Genomic DNA, 21446 nt, shown 5'->3' with positions numbered 1-21446 from the left:
CTCGTCAAACACGCATGAATAATCCGTGTCCAGATTTCAATTAGCCTGCAAGCAAAACTCATCAATATGGGCGTGTGTGTGTGTGTGTGTTCATAATTCAGAAACTTAACAGCAATGAGACACAGATGAACAGCAGGCCTGCAGCCAGTGCTCATTTACAGATGTCTGAGTTAAATAAAACCCAAACTACAGCCATCTGCTCCTCCTCCCTCCTTTCTGACATCAGCAGCAGCATACAGTATTTCTGCAGAACTTTCATCAGGATGCTCCAGAAATGACAAAGAAAAAACAGCATTTATTAGTTTGGTGATAAGCAGCCGACCACAGAGTATGAGGAGAAACGGTGAGGCTGGAATAGATCCACATCATCCAACAGGGGAAGAGACTCTGAAGACCTGAGCCCCGTCGGTTTAGGCTGCAGCTGTTTCCCTCCCGTCTCGCTTTTCTTCTTCATTTGGCTCAGCGACCAGATCCAACCCTCATATGAGCAAATTCCACTGTATTCTACATTTTACAAACGTGTTGCCTATGTACGCTGCTCGCAATGTCAAACCAATACAGTGTACCACTGCTGATCAGAGCCAATCAGAGGAAAGAACCATCCTTTCTCTACCTCTGATTGGCTGTTATCATGTGTCATTCTTTCCTGAGAAGGAAAACGCAGACAGACGTTCACGGAAGTTAAAGTTCTACATCTAGACCTGAGAAATGTTCGGAGCATCCACCCATCCACTCATCCATCCATCCATCTTCTACTGCTTATCCAGGGTCGGGTCGTGAGGACAGCTGCCTATGCGGAGAAGCCCAGACTTCCCTGTCTTGGTCACATTTTCCAGTTCATCCGGGGGGATTCCGAGGTGTTCCCAGACCAGCCGAGAGATATAGTCCCTCCAGCGTGTCGTGGGTCCTCCCCCAAGTCTCCTCCTGATGGGACATGTCCAGAACACCTCACCAGGGAGTTGTCCAGGAGGTATCCTGACCAGATGCCCGATCAATTCCAGAGCCCTGCTGTTACCAGGCGAGAGGCAGGTACAACCTGGACAGGTTATAGTCCATCACGGAGACAAGCAACCTGCTCCTCTTTATTACTCAGGTGAATTTACAAGCTCCGGTTAACCTAAGAGTCGTGTGTGTAGATAAAGAAATAAACAAGCTTCCTATAGCTGGGTGGGGGAGTAGGTTTCCAGCTTGTGTTAAGTCCTGGGTGAATGTCCTGCCTCAGTCCAATGAGTAATTGTGTTAAATAAGCATGATTAGGATTTTGTTTTTGCATCGTTTAGCAGCCCTACTTGGAACAAGAAACTAGATTAAGATTTTGGAGGAAAACCTGATGAAATCTAAGGAAAAACTTGACCTGAGCAGCATTAACATTCCCAACAAGACCTGAAACATCCGGCTGAGTGGTGACAAAATATTAACAGAGTTAGCGACACTCCAGAGTCCAGACTCAAACTCAGCGACCAGGAACATGGGACGAAAAGGAACCCGTTTAAAAAAAAAACATGATTTTCATGTCCAACAAAAGTCATGAAGGATCCAAATGTCAGATGACGAACCAGACCTAACAAAGTAAAAACGCTGCAAATAAGCAACTACAGAAAAATTTAAACTATAACACGAGGAAGACCTGAGGACAGCTGGGACGGGATGGACGAGGATCTGGCAACCAGCAATCTGAATCTAAGATCTAAACCTATCCACACAGATCAGGACAGTATGTATTAAATCTGTTCCATCTGATGGCAGAGAGGCTTTAACTTAGACTAAAGAGTTAAAATACAGGCTTGGAATTAGGATGGAGATGATATCTGTACAGATAAAGGCTTAATACCAACATTTGTCCCATTTAAAACCAACATTTAACATTTGATCCGAGTATGAAGCATGAAACTCTTCATCTCATCTGACCTGGAAATTCTTCAAACCTCCAACTGAGCTAACGAAGCAAATGAAAGATGATTATTTATCATCATTAGATCAGAGGAGGATTTTGATCTAGAAATCTCTGTTGACGCTGGTCTGTGGGGTGTAAAATGTCTGGTTGGTGATTAAAGCCATGCAGATCAAAGCTCATCTGAGTCGTTCTGCATCTTTGTTTACAGAGCGGCTGAAGGTGGCCTGATTCCTGAGTCCAGAAAGCTCCTGGGACAGCCGAGAAACTGAGGCAGACACAGGTCCAAGAAGCATCCTGACCCGTTTAATTGGCTGACATCAAGCGACCGAGTGGAGGGATGTTTGTGCTATTTTCATCCCCTGATCTCTGTAAACCTTCATCTTGGAGATGAAGATGATGTGATGGCGAGCTAGCCGCCACAGTGAGATCAGTTCCCTCCAGCAGCAGTGAGCGTTCAGGCCGGTTCCTGCTGGTTCACATTTACTGGTAACTGCAACAGTGTGCTGATGACTTCCTGTCCTGCCTTTATTCCTCTCCCTCACATTTCCTAACTTGTGAAGGAAGGATGCAGGACTATAGTCCAGGTGCTTGGACTTGGGTCTGTACGTTAGTCTGGGCTGATGCAACACCGTTTGTCTCTGAGGCTGGGAGAAGAAGGAAAAGCAGCATTTTGTTGGCTCGTAGAGTTAGTGGTAGACGTCCAGTGGACGGTGGAGAATGTGCTGGTGTTAATGGGAGTCTAAACATGTTGAACAATAACTCAGCTCAGCTTGGGAAGTAAATAAACAACCTGCTTGAAGAAAAAAAAAATATACTGGAACATTAGTTCATCCTGGTTTAACCACCACAGCGTGCCTGAGTATTGTTGCTGACCATGTCCATCCCTTCATGACCACAGTGTAGCATCTTCTGATGGATAATGCACCATGTCACAAAGATCTCAGTCCAGTAGAGCAGCTTTGGGATGTGGTGGAACGGGAGATTCTCATCATGGAGGCAGCGACAAACCTGCAGCAACTGTGTGATGCTGTCATGTCAACATGGAGCAAAACCTCTGAGGAAGGTTTCCACCACCTGGTTCCATCACACCAGAAAAAAAAAGGCTCCAACTAAGCCAGTAAGTGAAAGATGAACATGATGCAAGTATTATGTTAAAACTTGAAGACTACAGACTGATCCAAACAACCAACCAGCCTTGGGGAGGAAATGATTTATAGGTTAGACAATAATAAAAAACGGTAGAAATCGGTGTGTTTACTGGTCTAACTGGTGGGTGTGTCCTTTACACAGCTGTTGCAGCGTCTCGTTTTATCTAAGTCTCCATCCTTAATGCGCAGAGAGTACAGGAAAACTAATCAAAACAGTGCAGTAAATAAAACTGTTATTTTCTATATTTTATGTGAATACACACTCCAGTCTTACCGTCTATGTTCTCTCTGTCGCTGATGTGCTGGAGGTTGCAGCCCGTGTCCTCACGACTCAGCTCCGGCTCCGGCCGGTAGGGCTCCAGCCTGGAGTGGTTGCTCCTCCGGTGTTTGGGGCTGGACGACACACAGCAGGAGGTTGTATTCCCCATTGTGGACGCAGGTTTTCTGAGCCAAACCTCTCCAGACGCTTTATTCTTAGTGGTAGTGAAAGCGGAAAAAACGGGGCGGTAACGCGGATACAGACCTGGTGGAACTACAAGCTGGCCCCGGTATCCGCTAACGTTACAAACCCTGCTCCAGAGGGTCAAACACACTTATCTGATCCATTAAAGATGATAATCAAGTACCGACAGGCTGATAAATGCGAAGAAAACCCCGATGACCCTCCCCTGAACCCTCCAACCGAGGTTAGATAGTTCCTCCGTACAGGCTGCGGATCCACGGTCGACTCCTTCGCCTTAGTTCCCGACCGAGAGTCCGGTTCTCCTCACAAACACATTTTCATGCTCTGGTATTTGCTCCTGACGTGAATAATGACAAGAACATCATATTTTAGTCATATAGGGACGATATTTAGCGCTCAGCGCTACATGGTTGCCAGAATACTGGAGATCGTCGCTGCTGCTACATCCGCTGCCGCGTTGCTTTTACGTACACCCACAAAATATAGTTTTTTATAAAACAAAGTTGGCTTTCAGTTCAGCGCACTGTTCAACAGACTTCCCACTCATTATCATGGCACACAACTACTGTGATTACCTAGTAGAAAAAATTATGCTTTATGAGACTAAATATGGCTAGTAATAAACATGTAAGAATACTTATCTGAAATATCTTGCATGACTTTAACTTCTGACTCTAAAATTTGACAATCGCACACTTTAATGCACGTTTTACTTTCATTTGCTTTTACTATTTGCTGTTGATTTTTTTATCCACTTTTTATGTTGTAAGATGTTGAAAGCAAAGTGAAACGACATATTTCCGTCTGTATCTGAATGCATCAATATTGTAGCGTCGTTGGAAAAAATTCCGGGTCAAGTCGGTGGTTATTACAGCGTCACAAATGGACCATTATTACCGTTTCCAGGAGGGGATCCAATAAGTAATAAAATACATTATTGTGAGTTATCCTCATATAAATATTTGTCCACAGTTGTTACTATAAGATCAACACTAAACTATTACAGTTCTTGATTAAACAAGTGACTGAGCTTTTATATTCCTGTTACTTAATGTTTCAGTTAATTATTTAATCTTGATTTTTGACTGCTGACTCTGTAGGGACCTCGTTCTCCCAGTGAAAGAAAAAAAATGGCTGTTTCTTAATCCCTCTGTGGGACTTAGTGGGATTTATGGTGTTGAACGTAAACAATATGGAGAAAACAGGCCAATCCAGTGAGATGTTCCCTTTTTAGACCAGACAATGAGCTGTGGCCTTAAACTATCACTGCTGCAGGAAACTGGAGGGCTGTGAAGGGATATGCTTTGTGCATGACTGTGGTGATTGGTGTACTAATCAGGCATGGTGCTGCGCTGCAGCCTGCTGGTTTTTAACACACATTGCATGTCCTGATGGAGACATGAAGAAAAACACATTTAAAATCTTTATTCTGCTCCTCTCTGTGGAACCAGCTCCCAGTTTGGTTTCAGGAAGGAGACAGTGTGGATCAGATAATGGATTTGTTTTAACTGGATTATAAATGGACTACAATGAATTGGATTGAACTGTGTCTAAAAAAGTAAAATTATGACTTTGTTGTTAATTGTTGCTGTTTAAATAAATATAAATTGAATTATCTTTAGCTGGTTAAAGTGAGAGAAGGATCTTTGTGTTTTCCCCCATATAAACACGTCTTCACTCAGTTGTAAATCAGTGTAGTAACAGGGTAATCCTTCCGGGCACCGTGTTTGTAAAAGCAAGAATAGACAAGTGAGAAGAGAAAGTGCTGTGATTGGCTCGTGGGAGTCCTCTCAGCGGATCTCAGGCTGAAGGGCAGATCATCGTGTTTCGAGCAGAAACCCAAGGCTGACACGGGACGTGGTGATACAAGCTGCATCTGAACTGCACAAGGACCTCTCCTCCAGTCCAACCACGACTTTATTGAAGCAAAAATGTTAAAAACGTCTAAACTCTTTCCACACGGTCTGGTCATGGCTTGACATCAGGAAGGAAACAGCTAAATTTCTGGAACAAATGACCGAAGAAATCCAAAGGAACATAAATAACATGAAGCATGATGCATTACAACAGTTAGGTAAGAATATAACCAAGCTCCCACTTACTGAAAATGATGAAAAATGTGGGCAAACTGGCCCAAACAAATAAATAATAATGCCACCAGCTGGAAGCAAACGCGTCCTGACATGGATGAAGATCTCAGTGAGTTTTTTTTTTTTATTTGATCGATTGTTCCTGCAAATATTCATCCCACTGGATTTCTGAAGTAGCGTAAAAACACAAACGTGGATTCTGGCAGCATTTCAACCTCCTTTTCGCCACTGATTACTAAACTATTTCAGTGGGAACCAAACTGTAAACCCAGTCATGTCAGAATAAAAACTTTGGATGATGGCAGCATGGATCCGGCAGCAAGTTGGATTTGCAGGAAGGAAAAAAAGGTGGTCCGGACTCCTCTGGAAATCTGCTTCATCATCCTCCCTGATTACTCTGAAACAAGACTTGTTTTTGTTGTATAATTACGAAACTCAAACACTGACATTGTGGTGTAAACACACTGAACGCTGCTTTGTTTCATGAAGTATTTTTGCAGAAACAGAGTCCACACAGTCTCCTGGTGGAGGGAGTCACTCCACTTTGTGTTGGTAGATGTCTCTTAAAGCCCTGAGCTCCTCTATCAGAATCTTGTTCTGGTTTTCCAGCACTGCAACGCGGTTTTCCAGGCATGTGACATATTCCTTCTTCTTTCGCCGGCACTCCCGTGCAGCTTCCCTAGAAGCAACAACAAGCGTTACTGTGAAGAAGGAAAGACAGCCAAACATGTTGGTTTCTGTCCCAGATTCAACAGTGTGTGTGTAAGGCAAGGCAAGGCAAGGCAGTTTATTTATATAGCACATTTCATGTACAGGACAATTCAAAGTGCTTTACATAAAACAAAGATATTACAGATATTTAGAATAGTGAAAGGCATCAACACATAATCAACACATAATCACAATAAAATAATAAATTACATTAAAATGATTAAAAGCAAGATAAGTTAAAAAAAAAAAAAAAGTTACCGTGCAGATTTCATGCATAGGCACATGAAAAAAGAAATGTTTTTAACCTGGATTGTATGTGTGGGGGGGTTTCTCTTTTTAGTCAAGAGCGTAATTATTTGATTTGAGAGCAAGATTTCTTCTTTTCATGCTCAAAGTCATATCATCTCTCAAAACTCTGCCCCTCTTCTCAAGTTAAGAGTTAAAATCTCCAGCTTGGCCTCTTTCCCTCACACTCAGACACATCCTCTGCTCTCACAACTTCTGCTCTGGGATATTTTTCCTCTCTGGGGTTGCTGTCTGTCAGATGTCTTTAGCCAATAGAATACGAGATAAAAGCTGACAAAAATGCTAAAATAGGCTGTTATGAACCCTTATTGTCTGAGCCCGGGGGTGTAACAAGGCAGTACCTGCTGGAGCTGAAAAGGAGCTTGTTGTATACAGTCTGATACTTATCTTCTGCCCCCTGGTGGACATATTTTGCACTACAAAATTTTTGACATTTAACATGGCAATAAACCGTAAATATTAAAAAATTATTACTAATATAGAAGCCAAATAAAAAATTAAAAAAGATTTTTTTCCTCTAGATATTTTCTTGGATTGAGCTTAAAAAAGTTAAACAGAAAGAGAAAAGCTCCTGCAGAAGAACAAGTTCACCCAGACGTTTATCAGCGTGACACACTCGGTCATGTCACCTGACTCATCTCTAACCTAGACGTGACTTCAGAGTTCGCAGATAAACACCCTGAATGGAGGAAAACATGCGGTGTGATGATGACACACTGTGGATCTCATGCTTACATGGACGACATGTCATCCTCTGTCATTTAAGTGTTAGTCTGACATCAGGGTGGAGGTGAGATTTTCACCACAGCCTCACTCAGCTCAGCCGTCTTCATCTGCATTCTGCTTCCCAGGAGCAGGACTGTGTTGTGATCTTTCTAAGTACTTTTGAAAAATATTTCTCAATCTTTTATTAACCTTTATGCCCAGTTAAAATAAAAGTTATGTTGGGACTGTTAACCACAAGATATGTATTTTTATCTTTAAATTGTGATAAAAAAAATATAAATATTTTCACATGTAAAATTCATGAAAGGATTTTATATCATGATTTAATTCATCACAATAAAACATTAACCCTTTAGATGCCAGTTTTGATCATATAACACTAGCGTTTTGGTTAGAAAAATACACTATAATTCAATATTCTAAAAACAATAAAGGTTGATTTTTGTATAAAGTCACAATGGACGAAAAAGCTGCACTGGGCCCGATAATTACAGGATGTGTCCGAAAATCTTCTATCATAACATCTTTTCATCATCTGCTTTAAAATGAACCCCTTAACACCTGAATCTATCTCTAATTATACAAAACAAAATAATTACAGGAAAAAAATCTGGAAAAAATAACGAAAAGAAAAAGAATGGAATAAATTAAAGTACAATTAAATATAAATTAAATAAATGAATAAGAAACAATTAATAAAGATAAATAAAAAAAACTCCTGTTCAAATAAATAAAGAAGGAAGAGTAAATAAAAGCAAACAAATGAATAAAATTATTTAGTTTGATTAAAAAGAAATAAAATAAATAAAGGCCAGAAGTGGTTTGTCATAAATTTGTGACCATATTTGGATGTTATTTATTAAATCTTGAAATTCAGAATAATTAGGGGTGTGTCCTTTTGATTGACAGGTATCAAATATCCCAGCAAGAAGGGAGAGGGCAGCACAAACGCAGTTTTTAGCCGGCTAACAATGTGCCTTAGCTTTAGCCCGCCTACCTCCGTTAGCTGGTTAGCTACCGTTAGCTCGGGGTTAGCTCTTAGCTCAGAGTTTGATGGGTGTCAATCATCCACCTCGTCCTCTTTGCCCATTTTTGGATTTTCTGGGACTAACGACATGCGTGACACTGCCAAGATGGCGACGGTGGGAACCACCCAAAGAGCTTCACTTTTGCTCTTCAGAAACCTACAGGTGACATCATGGAGGCTCCGTCCAGCGGTGACCTTTGTCAGTTTGTTATGAAAGATCACCATAGTGATCAGTGGGGGAGGGACTAAAAGGGGGCAATTTTGTGAATGATTTATTTTTACTTTACTTTTATGGGTTTCTTGTGGAGAAATAAGATGGTATAATATATAATGGAAGTCTGTGGCACAAATCTGGTAGTTAACACTCCCAACGTAACAAAAACATCTCCCCATTAAAACTACAGTGGATATCGATGAAAACACACCTACTTTCTAAACATCTCTTTAACAAGACTCTTTAACAAGGTTTAAGTTTTTCTTTTGGACATTGACTGTTGTTTCCTTCATTTTTAGTACCAGTTTCAGAGGAAGAGATTAAGGACTCCAGAACTGGACTGAAAAACTGTAAACAGGTCTGATAGAGTGATGAATCCATCAGATGATCCCACAGACAAGGGCTGTGGGAATTCCTTCTAGAAACTTGGGGAACTATTCCTGAAGACTACTTAAAGAAGTGGCAGAAAGCTTCTCTAAGAGGGTTCAGGCTGGGATGAAGAATAAAAATATTCCCTTTAAGTTTCTTAGAACTGGACCGACTGGTTCTGACTAAGAAACTGGATTTTAATTTATGACTGCACATCTCAGTAAACTGCTGCAGTTATTTCCCATTATTCTGGCAGCATATAGAGAAATAAAGTGTAAATCAACTGCCTGACTGTCACTAATATTGATATACTGGTTAATGATCACTGGTGATGTCATCAGTGTGACCAAGTCAAACCAAGAGAGTGTAATCCGTCCTCTACCTGTTCTTCATTAAGCGGAGCGCCCTCTTCTGTAAGTCCTCCTTGACAGGTTTCTTGGGTCTGTGATCTCTGGTGGGGGTTGTTACCTCCTGGGGGATGCTGGAGGTGGGGTTAGGCAGCTGGCAGCAGTTCAGGTCACCTGCAGAGCCTCAAAACACACAATAAGAGGAGGTCAGATCCACAAATCCATTTGGTTTATTTACACATATCATCAGCATAAAACACTTATGCGGGATGTAGAAGACGGACAGTTTCGTTCGTCTTCTGCATCAGTTTTGCAAGTAACTCGGTCCGTTTTCAGGGAGCTGAGTTATCTGCCGCTTGATGCAGTAGACGGAGCGATACCACCGGAAATCGTGGGGGCAGTGCTGAGCAAAATAGCTGACATGGACCAGCGAAAAAAACAAACCAGAGAAGAAGAGGATCAGGAATGGAACAAAAAAAAAGCAGAAGAATGAAGAGGAGGACAACTGTTGCAGGAGCTTTTGAATATAGATGCGAGTGTTTAGGTTGGAAACAACTTCATCTCAATGCATTACTGCTGGTAAACGCTGTCTGAAACTGATGTCGGATCACAGCAGTGAACTGTAAACTCAGTACTGCCCACTAGTGGAGGAAATGGTAGCGTGAGGACGGCGACGTATGACAACGTTTGAAACAGACGTTGCCATTTACGTCCGTAGGGAGCAGAAATGGGCCTTAAAGCAGCAACTGGAAATTTGTTAAATCTTCTGCACATAAATAAACTTTAGCCGCAGTAATTAGTTTTCTATTCTTTGTGAGCAACAGGAGAGATGCTGGAAGGCTGTTTTTAGGTGAGCTGGAAATGTGCTGCAGTATAATATTACAATAAAAGAGTTTTCTAGAGTGAGAAGCCCAGAGAATAGAAGCTATTTCACTTAAACAATAAAAAAAAAAAAAACAATTTGGACTGTTAAAAAGTTTGTGTCATCAGCAAATAATGTTTTATGTAATACAGACAAGTAGTTCACACAGTCATTCATATACAGAGTGAAGAGAAGTGGTCCTGAGATGGAACCCTGAGGGACCCCATGACAGATGAATTTGTATGATGATCAATCAATGATTATTTATTTGGTGCTTTAAAACATCTAGAAGCTGATCAAAGTTCTTTCCAGTGCAGATAAAACAGGAGTAAAAACATAAAACACATCAGTTTTATTACAAATCCATAAATGAATTCACAGATTTTTATCAATAAATGTTAATGATCACATTGTTATGAATGTCTATGTTCCCAGAGTCAAACGTGACAAAACTGGTTTTAGATGGTTTGTAATTATTGCTAAAAATATGAATAAAACAATTAGTTACTAACATAGTTGTAGATTAATTTAGCACTGGTTATGTAATCAGCTTATCTGTTAATTAATTCAGTTATGACATAAAAAATAGACAATGTGTTTAAGATTAAGTGTGTTTATGTAGTTTAGATCCAGAGAGAAACATCAGCTGTTGTTTAAGTCTTTAATCATCTATAATCAGATATTTTAGCTTCTCAGATTAAGACTGTAAGTTAAAGGACCATGTGGTCGTTTCTGTTACGGGGGAAAAGAGAAATCTCAGCTCCTGAATTAAGTTACAATTATATAATTAAACAAATACAGTAAAAACCTTTTAAAAATAACAAAAGGAAAAAAGACTGGAATAAAATAAATAGATAGAATGAAATACAATCATAAAAGACTGGAAGCGTTGTAGAGCTGCTGCGTACGGTGAGGCGCCACCAGTCTCCGTTTGGTAATGGACTAATCTAAAATGACCCTTTAACGGGTTTAACCACTCAACATTTTCCAGTTTAGAGATCAACCAAATTAAGACATTCAGCCAAAATAAAAGTTCCTGCAAATTCAGCAATTAAGTTTATAAAGATGACATATAATCAGAGAGAATTAGTGACTGAATCTTTCATATCTTTTCATATCTTCTGTTCATGGTCCACTCTGCAGAACTTCTGTCCCTCATATCGTCATGCGTCACTGATTAATTCTGCGTTACGCTGGAAAAATGAGCTGCCAGTAATGGCCGCGTGGAAGCCAACTGACGTCAACGTGCATCTTATTTACATGCTGCTGCTGGGGCGGTCTGTTCCAGGAAAACGTCAGCTGCTGCTGCTATGTGCCCTGAGTGGGAAGCACACTGGAGCGTTTCACGGAGGAAGAGGAGGAGAGGAAGGACGAGTGGGAAACATAGAAGAGACGGAGCCGCTGGAAGTTTGTTGTGGAATATCATCAAGTATCAGAGGAGTTTAATCTGCTGCTGGTTTCTACAGATTTCCTCCAGCTGGTTCGGTATCTGTTCACTGGAAAACGTAAAAAGCTATAGGATGTCTCAATAATCCCAGTTTTCCCATCAGAAAGCGTTTCCTTCGCTGCTTCTGTGAATTTTCTCCCTTATTCCTGACAGTTTCTACAGATAATGAAGTAAAATAACAGCGAGACGTACCGGTTTCTGTCTCGTCCCCAGTCACAGCCATGCTTCCAGGAGAAAGTCTCTCTTCCACTGAGGTGGAAATACAACCAACAGCGAGGCTTTGTGTGCAGTTTACAAATACAGGCACTGACATCACCGTGACATCATCGTAACATCACCGGCCTCCTGATGTCAGCAACACGCTCTGCTCTCTCCTCTGACACGGAGCCGTGAGTCAGGGACTCTGCTGTTTGTCTCAGGAAAGGAAATTTCTTCCTCCTCAGACTTCCTGATCAGAGCACGAATTATTTTCACTCTGATAAAAACGTCCAGATGTTGTCATCATACAGCCGCACATGAACAGTATGATGACAGTGTTAGGAAGCCTCAGTGTGTGAAAGGATGTCAGCATAGTTATTAAAGACAGCCTAATCATAACAAACTATGACTTATTTGGAGTTACTGTGCGGATCGATATGTAGCCTTTCTCACAGCATTACCGATCAATTCCTTTCATATTGAATGCTGAAGAAGAAGGCGCCCTCTGCTGGGATTACTGGGCAATACAAAGGAAACAAGGTTTTTCAGACTCAGAAGAGGCAAGCAATCTGGGGTGGAGGGAGCAAAATTAGCACCACTACAAACTGGTCATTCACAGCAACGTTAACGTAGCACCTGGTGAGGAAACTGCATGTGAAAGAACAAAATGTGCAACAGATTCTACTTGTGGCTGCAAAGAAATGGAGATTCTGCAAAGGCCTGGGATTAATGGCTTCCATGTAAACCAAGACAAAGCTATATTTAATGTTGATCTTTGAAAACTTAATCCTACAGACTCTTATGGTGCTCATTCTCTTCTTTTTAATTTTTTATGTATTTGACTTTTTTGGGGTAAAAAGAGCGCTCATAGAGGGAAAAAACTGAAATTGAAGAAAATATTTTTATCTCATTTTTGTTTGACCTTCTCCTAAATGACCAGAAATATTGTCAATGTCAACTTGTACGTGGGAAAAAGCCAGAGAGCACCCACGCTTACGCAGGGATAACTTGTAAACTCCACACAGAAATGCCACTGTCTGTACGTCCCGCCATCGAACCAGCGACCTTCATGGTGTGAGGCCATGGTGCCAGCCACCACATCACAGTCCAAAGACATGCATGTTAGGTTAACTGGTCATTCTTCATTCTCCCTAGAAGTGGGAGTGAGTATTTGTTTGTCTCTCTGTGTTGGTTCTGTGATGGACTACCAACCTGTCCAGGTGTACCTGCCTCTCACCTGCTAATAGCTGGAACAGACTCCAGCTTCCCTGTGACCCTGGATTGGACTAAGTGGCATAAAAAATGGATGGATGGACAATTTATATGTTTATACTTAAATAAAAAAGATGTGAAAAAAAAGTAGCACCTGGTACTAGCAAACCCACCTTCTAGTACCAGGTTGGACCCCTTTTTCCTCCAGAACTACGTGAATTCTTGGTGTGATAGATGGAACCAGGTGGTGGAAACCTTCCTCAGAGGTTTTGCTCCATGTTGACATGACAGCATCACACAGTTGCTGCAGGTTTGTCGGCTGCATCCATGATGAGAATCTCCCGTTTCACCACATCCCAAAGCTGCTCTACTGGACTGAGATCCGGTGACTGTGGAGTGGTCAGCAACAATACTCAGGTGGGCTGTGGTGGTTAAATCAGGATGGATCCATGTTTCCACGAAGTTTCCACCAAATTCTGTGTCTAGCATCTGAATGTGGAGCTGAAATGGAGACTCATCAGACCAGCAACTTTTCTCCATCTTCTATTGTCCAGTGTTGGTGAGTCTGTGTGAATTGAAGCCTTAGTTTCCTGTTCTTAGCTGACAGGAGGCACCCGGTGAGGCAACCGCTGCTCGCTGAGTATTTTCTCTTCTTCAGACCATTCTCTGGAAACCCTAGAGATGGTTGTGTGTGAAAGTCCCAGTAAATACTCAGACCAACAACCATGTCATGTTTAAAGTCACGTAAATCCCCTTTCTTCCTCATTCTGATGCTCAGTTTGAACGTTGTCTTCACCATGTCTACACGCTGTCGTGTGATTGAGTGTTTAGATATTTGTGTTAACAGGAAGCTGAACGGGTGGATGATGAGTGTATATTAAACATAAGAATTCACATCATATTCTTCGTGTGTGTAATTTAACTTGTTTTCTCTGTGCGCCACAAAGTTAACTTATTGTTAATTTGTTTAAGAAGATCGACAAGTTTTATAAGATCCAGCGACATGCGGTGAGGTTCATGGCTGGTGAGGCACTGACTCCTTTAGAATCAGATTTATAATTTTAAGAACTGAGTATCGCTTCAACTGGCAGCATATTGACCACTGGAAATGTTTCTTATCTCATCAGCATTCCTCTCTCTCACAACACAAACACACACACAGGAACTTATTTGGTCTAGAAAGAACTTTTATAGCAGCAAGCGAGGATCAATTTGCCCCATTCATATGTTTTAAACAATTCAGTTTCATTCTAAACAAAGTAGAGATGTGAAGACAAATTCAGTTTTAGCCCTCAATTAAAGTCTTAGTTTTAAAAATTTGAAATTCACATGATTTAATCAGTTTTATTACAAGTTGCTCATCCAGAGGATAACAAGAAAAAGTGGAATAATTCACTTAAGGTCAAATATTTGTTTTTAAATATTCTTTTTTTGTATTTGTTCATTTGTTTCTCATTTATTTTTTTAAAAGGAAAAGATTAATTTGTGGTCTTACCTTTTTTATATATGAATATACGTCCATGCGCCACATCTCTCTAAAGAGAAAATGGCCAAAGAAGAAAGCCTTTATTGATCTGTTTTATTCCACTTGTATGTCTACTTTCAGTCTAGCCTTGTCATTAGATTTCTCCTTCTTGGGGATATTCCACGAAGCTGGATTAAGGAAAAGCCGGGCTTATCTTAATAAGTCTGGCTCATTTAAGCCAGAGTTCTGTTACATCAACGTGGCTTATTTGAATGCCCGCTGAGTAACCATGGTAACATATGCACCAGAACTAGCCTGCTCGTGGGCAAGCTAACGTTCAAGCTTAGCTTAGCTGTGTCTCTGATACAGACTCCCAAAAGAAAGTTCCACCTGGTAGAATGCTGCGCTCCCACCCTCATTCCTGTATAAAAGTAACAAAAAAAAACGCTTATCACTACTTTGACTGTCTTTAATAATCAATAAATCTGTCAGTGCCAAAGTAACTAAAGAAACACAACTATACACGTACTGAACATGAAATTAAATGAAAAAGAACATGGTATTCATTAAAAATAATTAATACCTTATTAACACCCCTCCCCAATTTTAAGAACACCCGACCTCCACTGCCTGTAATTGGCTAACAGTAACACTGGGATCAGCTGAGCCCCGTCCATACAGGCAGAGGGTATTTAAAGAGTGAGACAGAGAAAGAGAAAGCTAATCTAAAGAGATAGACGGAGATAGAGATAACGCTAGATAGAGACAGAGTTCCTTCTTGGTAACCACGGCTTGGCCTTTTATTAATGTCCCTGCAGGGGGGCGCACGGTTAATTTAAAGTGCATTCAGGCCATCAGCCCCACAAGTTTTCAGGAGGAGGACCCCCACCAGTAGCAGTGGTCTCTGACGTTGTCTTGGTATCTACAGTGCAACATATTTACAGCTCAACATGTTTTGAACAAACGCATTTCGACCAACCACTCTGAAATATGTTCTTGTACTTTATTTCCACCTGCTGCAGCTTTGGCTGTTAAGATTGCTTCTGTTGAAATGTAACAGTGCAGAATTAATGTAGGTCGCACTCATGTACACACGCACACATTAATATATTCACAATATGATGGTGCATATTGAATATTGGGTTATTAATAAACTGAGCAGGGCCAGTACATCTTGTAAAGCAGTGACGTGCGGTCAGGAGAGGCAAGTGAGGCAGGCAGTACTCTGCCTCACCACAAGGGGGCATATTTGCATGCTGGTGGATGAATAGTGAAATAAGATGCTCTTTTCTGTTCTTAAAATTGTAAGTCTGACTCCAGAGGAGTCAGTGCCTCACCAGCCATGAACCCCACTGCACGTCACTGATCAGCATTCTTTGTCCAGCTGCTCAGAAAATGACAGCTCTCAGCTTGCTTTCTTTTTCTGCCAGCTCCTCTTTTCCACCATCCACTCGTCAGGGCTTCCTACATTCCTCAGGACCTCCCACATAGCCAGGCTATGCAAGCCTCGCTTGAATTAGCCTCAAGCAGATGCAGCTGAAATGTGTTAGTGGGACAGCTTGAGCCTTAATTTAGAGATGGTGTTAGTTCAAGCGAGGCTTTCCCGATACAGCTCGGCTTTCTTTAGCTAAGTTCGTGGAATACTCTTCTGGGCCCTCAGACAAAGCAGAGAATAAAACAAACCGCTGCACCACATGACCTGCTGACTTTAGCCAACACTTTAAGCACCCAGCAGCTCAGTTGCGCCCCCTCAAGGTGCAGCAGAGTACTGTCTGCCTCATTTTGTTACTTTTCTACGCATTTTATTGTCCGATCAGCATGAATAATTATTTCAGACTTACATTAAAAACATTACACAGACTGTAGAAAGTTACGGTTGATAATAAATCTTTTTATACCATGGTCTGGGTGAATACTTGATTCTGATTGGCTGGAGGGTGTCCATTAAAAAGTAATAATGGACACCTATGAAAGAAAGTTCCGGTCAAATAGTCTTATTGTTTTAAATTATTGCACTGACTAAATGGTAGTTGGTAACCGTGGCAACAGAAACTCAGACGTGGGGCTGCAGACACGCCATAATGGACTTTGCGGAGGTGGACACCTCGTCGGGCATTATCCCTTACCTATAAACTTTATATTGGCGACATGCTGACAAACAGAAACAGGCACGCGCCGTACAACCCAGTGTGTCTGGAATCAATCATTCGGAGGTGAGGTGAGGTTCATCGCTGCTTAATCTCAGGTTTGGTCGGGAAGTGCTCAAATTCAGCCATTTGAACTTAAGATAATGTTAAAAATTAGTATAATCATACAGAAAATAAATTTTTAACACAGAGCATGAACAAATATTAAAATTCTATTATGAGATAATTATTATTATTATTTTTTGTGCATGACAGGCGAGGCTCTGTGACTGCACTTCACTGCAAAGATCATAATCCTTGGCAATCAGTAATATAACATAACATTACATCTATTCACATAAACAGCATACGAATAACATTAAAAATATGAAATATAGATCAAAAACAAAAAAAATTAAATAGTTTTTAAAATAGATTTAGTTCACAATCTAAATGTTAGATAAAATAATTTGCGACTAACTAAAGGTTTGTTGAGCCCAGACAGTAAGTGGTCTTTTCTTTTTGTTTGGTTTTTTTTTGTAATTCTGACCTAAGTTTGTTTGTTTTATTTAAAATAACCCCAGTTTCCCTTTGTAAGGTGTCCAAGACACAACAGAACCCCCAGTTTGAGTTACCTTGTGGTAATACCACAGGGGTGGTCTGCGGGTTGTGCAGAAGCTGCCAGTTCAGAGTGCTGCGCTGCAGGGATCCTGTTGGAAGCTGCGGTGTTTGCACAGTGTTCACAGCCAAAGATGACCAGGGTTGAGTCCCATCATGTATAAACGGGGCTGGAACAACTACAAAAGAGTCCAACTCAGTGTGTAAAAATGTCTGGTTACCATTGAAATGACTACAGTCTAATCTATTTGAAACACCAGAGTTTTTTCTTCTGCTGGTAAAGTAATAAACTGGAGAAACTCCATACAGAAGATCTGGCGTTATGCATGATCCTGGAAGTCTAGAAAGAAGGTGGTACTTACCAGGCAAGCAGTAGGCTCCAGTATGGTTTAGCATCTGCTGATAGGGCTGGAAACAGGTCCCTGATGGGAAGTTTGGTGTTTGGGTGCTGGTCATGGATGTGGAGTCCACCTTCACTGTCTTCGGTGTGAGTAGCTCTCCTGAAAGGTCTTGCACAAACCCAGTTGAGTTGAAAAGGCGAAGCAAACAGATGATTAAGAAATCCTTATTTCTCAGACAACCTGGGACTAATTTTTAATGGTATTTCATTTATTTAACCAGGATTAAGACTAATCAGTCCATATGTTCAGTATTTGGAAGAGAGTAAATACTCTGTGACCACAGGGAGGGGTGATAGCATATTTTCTCTGCACATACGTCTTAGAAGACGAGTGAAGTCTTGAAAACTAGTATTTAAGTCTGAGTTCATTATAATGCTGGTACACATTCTGATCAGAAATTGTGACCTAGATCCCCTCTCTTATAGTCTGGACTCTTCTAACATAAAATCTGATATTGTGGACAGCTGTGAGAAAATCAGGGAGGCTTCATAACAGGAGCAGGACCAGCCCAAATAAGCAACTACACTCAGAAAAATAGAAGCCCAAAAACCTGCAAATGACGATATTTGCAAGAGACTTAACAGAAAAATCAGCCCAAAGTCGCTGATAAAAGGCAGATTTAGCAACTCTGCTGCTTTTCTCATTATCCCTGCTTTGTTTGATCTAGCTGGCAGTTTACCGCACGTTCTATTGGTCCGCGTGTTTCCTGACCACTACCGTGAAGACAGCAAAAGCTGCCCCAGTTAAAGTAAAAACACCCCGTCAGAGTTTATATTTTAACTTCAGGTCCATATGGGACAGGTTCTGGGTCCAGATCCGGACCGCGGTCCGCTTGTTAGTGACCAGCTGCTGTGAAAATTATTTTTAAAAGTTTGTTTATGTGGTTTACTGTTACGGAAATGGACACTAATTATGAATCCAATACAGAGGTTGGGCGTGGCATGCAGGTGGCACTTTTCAGGTTAAAGTGTTGTAACAGGGTGGGCTTATCTGGTGTACCTTGGATTATTATTATTATTATTATTATTATTATTAAAACTCTCTTTTAATGTTGTATAGCTTCTTGTGTCTTGTTAATGTACACTTTATCACAGCTGAAATAAAAATAAAATAAAATACCTACCAGTTGCACAGCCTACTGGAGTATTTGGAAGATCCTTCTCTATTTTCACCATTTGGCTGATTGGAATTCTGCAAGATGCTTCAGTCAGCTCCTAAATAATGAAATGAAAAATACTTTATAAAATATGGGGGAACTATATTTTTATTCATTTATTTATTTGTATAAAACTTGAAAAAAAAAAAAACAACAACAACACAGCAATTACCATTAATAAATACATGCATACATACATAAATATTTAAATAAGACAGTTGAAGTCTTCTGGACGTTAAATTGACTACTTTCAATGACTCTCAAAGGTTGAGATTTTTCTCAACCTATATATATATATATAAAAAATAAAGGGAACACTAAAAATAACACATCCCAGATCTGAATTGAAATATTCTTATTAAACACTTTGTTCTTTACATAGTAGAATGTGCTGACAACAACATCACATAAAACCTATCAATGGAAATCAAATTTATTAACCCATGGAGGTCTGGATTTGGAGTCACAGTCAAAATTAAAGTGGAAAAACACTACAGGCTGATCCAACTTTGATGTAATGTCCTTAAAACAAGTCAAAATGAGGCTCAGTAGTGTGTGTGGCCTTCACGTGCCTGTAGGACCTCCCTACAACGCCTGGGCATGCTCCTGATGAGGTGGCGGATGGTCTTCTGAGGTATCTCCTCCTAGACCTGGACTAAAGCATCCGCCAACTCCCGGACAGTCCGTGGTGCAATATGGCGTTGGTGGGTGGAGCGAGACATGATGTCCCAGATGTGCTCAGTTGGATTCAGGTCTGGGGAACGGGCAGGCCAGTCAATAGCATCAATGCTGCTTCTTGCAGGAACCACTGACACACTCCAGCCACATGAGGTCTAGCATTGTCTTGCATTAGGAGGATCCCAGGGCCAACCGCACCAGCATATGGTCTCACAAGGGGTCTAAAGGGTCTCATCTCGGTACCTAATGGCAGTCAGGTTACCTCTGGCGAGCACATGGAGGGCTGTGCAGCCCCACTTAGAAATGCCACCCCACACCATTACTGACCCACTGCCAAACCGGTCATGCTGGAGGATGTTGCAGACAGCAGAACATTCTCCACAGCGTCTCCAGCCTCTGTCACGTCTGTCATATGTGCTCAGTGTGAACCTGCTTTCATCTGTGAAGAGCACAGGGCACCAGTGGCGAAGTTGCCAATCTTGGTGTTCTCTGGCAAATTCCAAAAGTCCTGCACGGTGTTGGGCTGTAAGAACAACCCCCACCTGTGGACATCGGACCCCCATACCACCCTCATGGAGTCTGTTTCTGACCGTTTGAGCAGACACATGCACATTTGTGGCCTGCTTGAGGTCATTTTGCAGGGCTCTGGCAGTGCTCCTCCTGTTCCTCCTTGCACAAAGGCAGAGGTAGTGGTCCTGCTGCTGGGTTGTTGCCCTCCTATGGCCTCCCCCACGTCTCCTGATGTACTGGCCTGTCTCCTGGTAGCTCCATGCTCTGGACACTACCCTGACAGACACAGCAAACCTTCTTACCACAGCTCGCATTGATGTGCCATCCTGGATGAGCTGCACTACCTGAGCCACTTGTGTGGGTTGTAGACTCTGTCTCATGCTACCACTAGAATGAAAGCACCGCCAGCATTCAAAAATGACCGTAACATCAGTGGTCTGTGGTCACCACCTTGCTAATTGCCTATAATTTCCACCTGTTGTCTATTCCATTTGCACAACAGCATGTGATATTGATTATCATTCAGTGTTGCTTCGTAAGTGGACAGTTTGTTTTCACAGAAGTGTGATTGATTTGGAGTTACATTGTGTTAAGTGTTTCCTTTTTTTCCGTTTGAGCAGTGTATATATATTCTTAAAATAGGTTAATCTATAGATAACATTAATAAACAATAAAAAAAGGTTCAAGAATAACTGTGATGTTATTGTAATGAATTCCTACTGGAGTATTTGGAAAATCCTTCTCTATTTTCACCATTTGGCTGATCGAAATTCTGCAAGATGCTTCAGTCAGCTCCTGAATAATGAAATGAAAAATACTTTATTAAGTATGGGGAACTAGAATATTACATAGGGTATAATATAATATATATATATTATATAGGGCATAAATAAATAAATAAATAAATAAACAGACAATAATAATAATAATAATAATAATAATAAAGATTTATTGGGACACTTGCCACAAGTAGCCACTGCCAAAAATGTATTAAATAATATTAATATAGTTTTTAGATTCATATTTAGAAAAAAATGTATAGTTCTTTGGGGTCAGTTTAGCTAACGGACATTAATTTTCCTCCTATGTCAGGGACACACGCTACTTTCAAATAACGTGATAGCTGTAGCTTAATAATGTTTAGTGAATAAATAAATATTTACATATACTCACTTCAGATAAATGACGACGAGTCACGATTGAGGCGTTATCTTTTGTTAATAACGAGGTAATAAATGTTGTTGGTGTTAGCAACGACAGTTGAAATCTTTTGGACGTTAAATTGACTACTTTCAGCGATTCTCATTGGTTGAGATTTTTCTCATGTTGCCAAGTAACCGTTTATGTAAAAACGTAGAATTAAGGAAAGATGGTTCTTTAGCCAGTTGTTTGTTAAGTCACGTTATATATATATATATATATATATATATATATATATATATATATATATATATATATTCTTAGTTCAACTATATATA

The 21446-nt window shown here is 40.8% G+C and overlaps 2 protein-coding genes across 9 annotated transcripts in view; both read right to left on the bottom strand.

The window, feature by feature from the left end:
- The window catches only part of ccny (cyclin Y), a 30840-nt gene extending 26874 nt beyond the window's left edge, over positions 1 to 3966 (bottom strand). For all 4 annotated transcript variants that reach the window (XM_041967710.1, XM_041967712.1, XM_041967711.1 and 1 more), the window contains exon 1: positions 3317 to 3966. In XM_041967710.1, the coding sequence (XP_041823644.1) occupies positions 3317 to 3470 (154 nt within the window). In that variant the 5' untranslated portion in view covers positions 3471 to 3966. The remainder of the gene's footprint in view (positions 1 to 3316) is intronic.
- Positions 3967 to 5389: 1423 nt separating this feature from the next.
- LOC121628463 (cAMP-responsive element modulator-like) lies at positions 5390 to 21357 on the bottom strand. 5 transcript variants are annotated; one of them, XM_041967487.1, is made up of 7 exons: positions 21142 to 21357; positions 20689 to 20763; positions 18748 to 18838; positions 17586 to 17732; positions 17241 to 17402; positions 9331 to 9478; positions 5390 to 6274 (listed from the first exon to the last, which is right to left on the bottom strand). In XM_041967487.1, the coding sequence occupies exons 2-7, from the start codon at positions 20722 to 20724 to the stop codon at positions 6130 to 6132; spliced, it is 729 nt and encodes a 242-aa protein (XP_041823421.1). In that variant the 5' UTR covers positions 20725 to 20763; positions 21142 to 21357; the 3' UTR covers positions 5390 to 6129. The 5 variants fall into 5 exon arrangements, with proteins under 5 accessions (XP_041823421.1, XP_041823422.1, XP_041823423.1 ...); XM_041967488.1 differs by having other exon boundaries at positions 9331 to 9469; XM_041967489.1 differs by lacking the exon at positions 20689 to 20763.
- Positions 21358 to 21446: the final 89 nt, after the last annotated feature.

This window comes from Melanotaenia boesemani, chromosome 18, assembly GCF_017639745.1.
Source record: "Melanotaenia boesemani isolate fMelBoe1 chromosome 18, fMelBoe1.pri, whole genome shotgun sequence".
Taxonomy (NCBI): Eukaryota; Metazoa; Chordata; class Actinopteri; order Atheriniformes; family Melanotaeniidae; genus Melanotaenia; species Melanotaenia boesemani.
Note: the sequence above shows the minus strand (reverse complement) of the source record. Positions and strands in the feature narration are given on the sequence as shown.

What these genes read in the sequence shown, in the direction of transcription:
- LOC121628463 (XM_041967487.1), bottom strand. Translation starts at nt 20,724, where the DNA reads ATGGTGAAAATAGAGAAGGATTTTCCAAATACTCCA. An exon ending in TGGAGCCTACTGCTTGCCTG is followed by an intron (nt 17,403 to 17,585) that starts GTAAGTACCACC and finishes ACTCTTTTGTAG; the next exon opens with TTGTTCCAGCCCCGTTTATA. An exon ending in CCCTGTGGTATTACCACAAG is followed by an intron (nt 9,479 to 17,240) that starts GTAACTCAAACT and finishes GTGTGTTTTGAG; the next exon opens with GCTCTGCAGGTGACCTGAAC.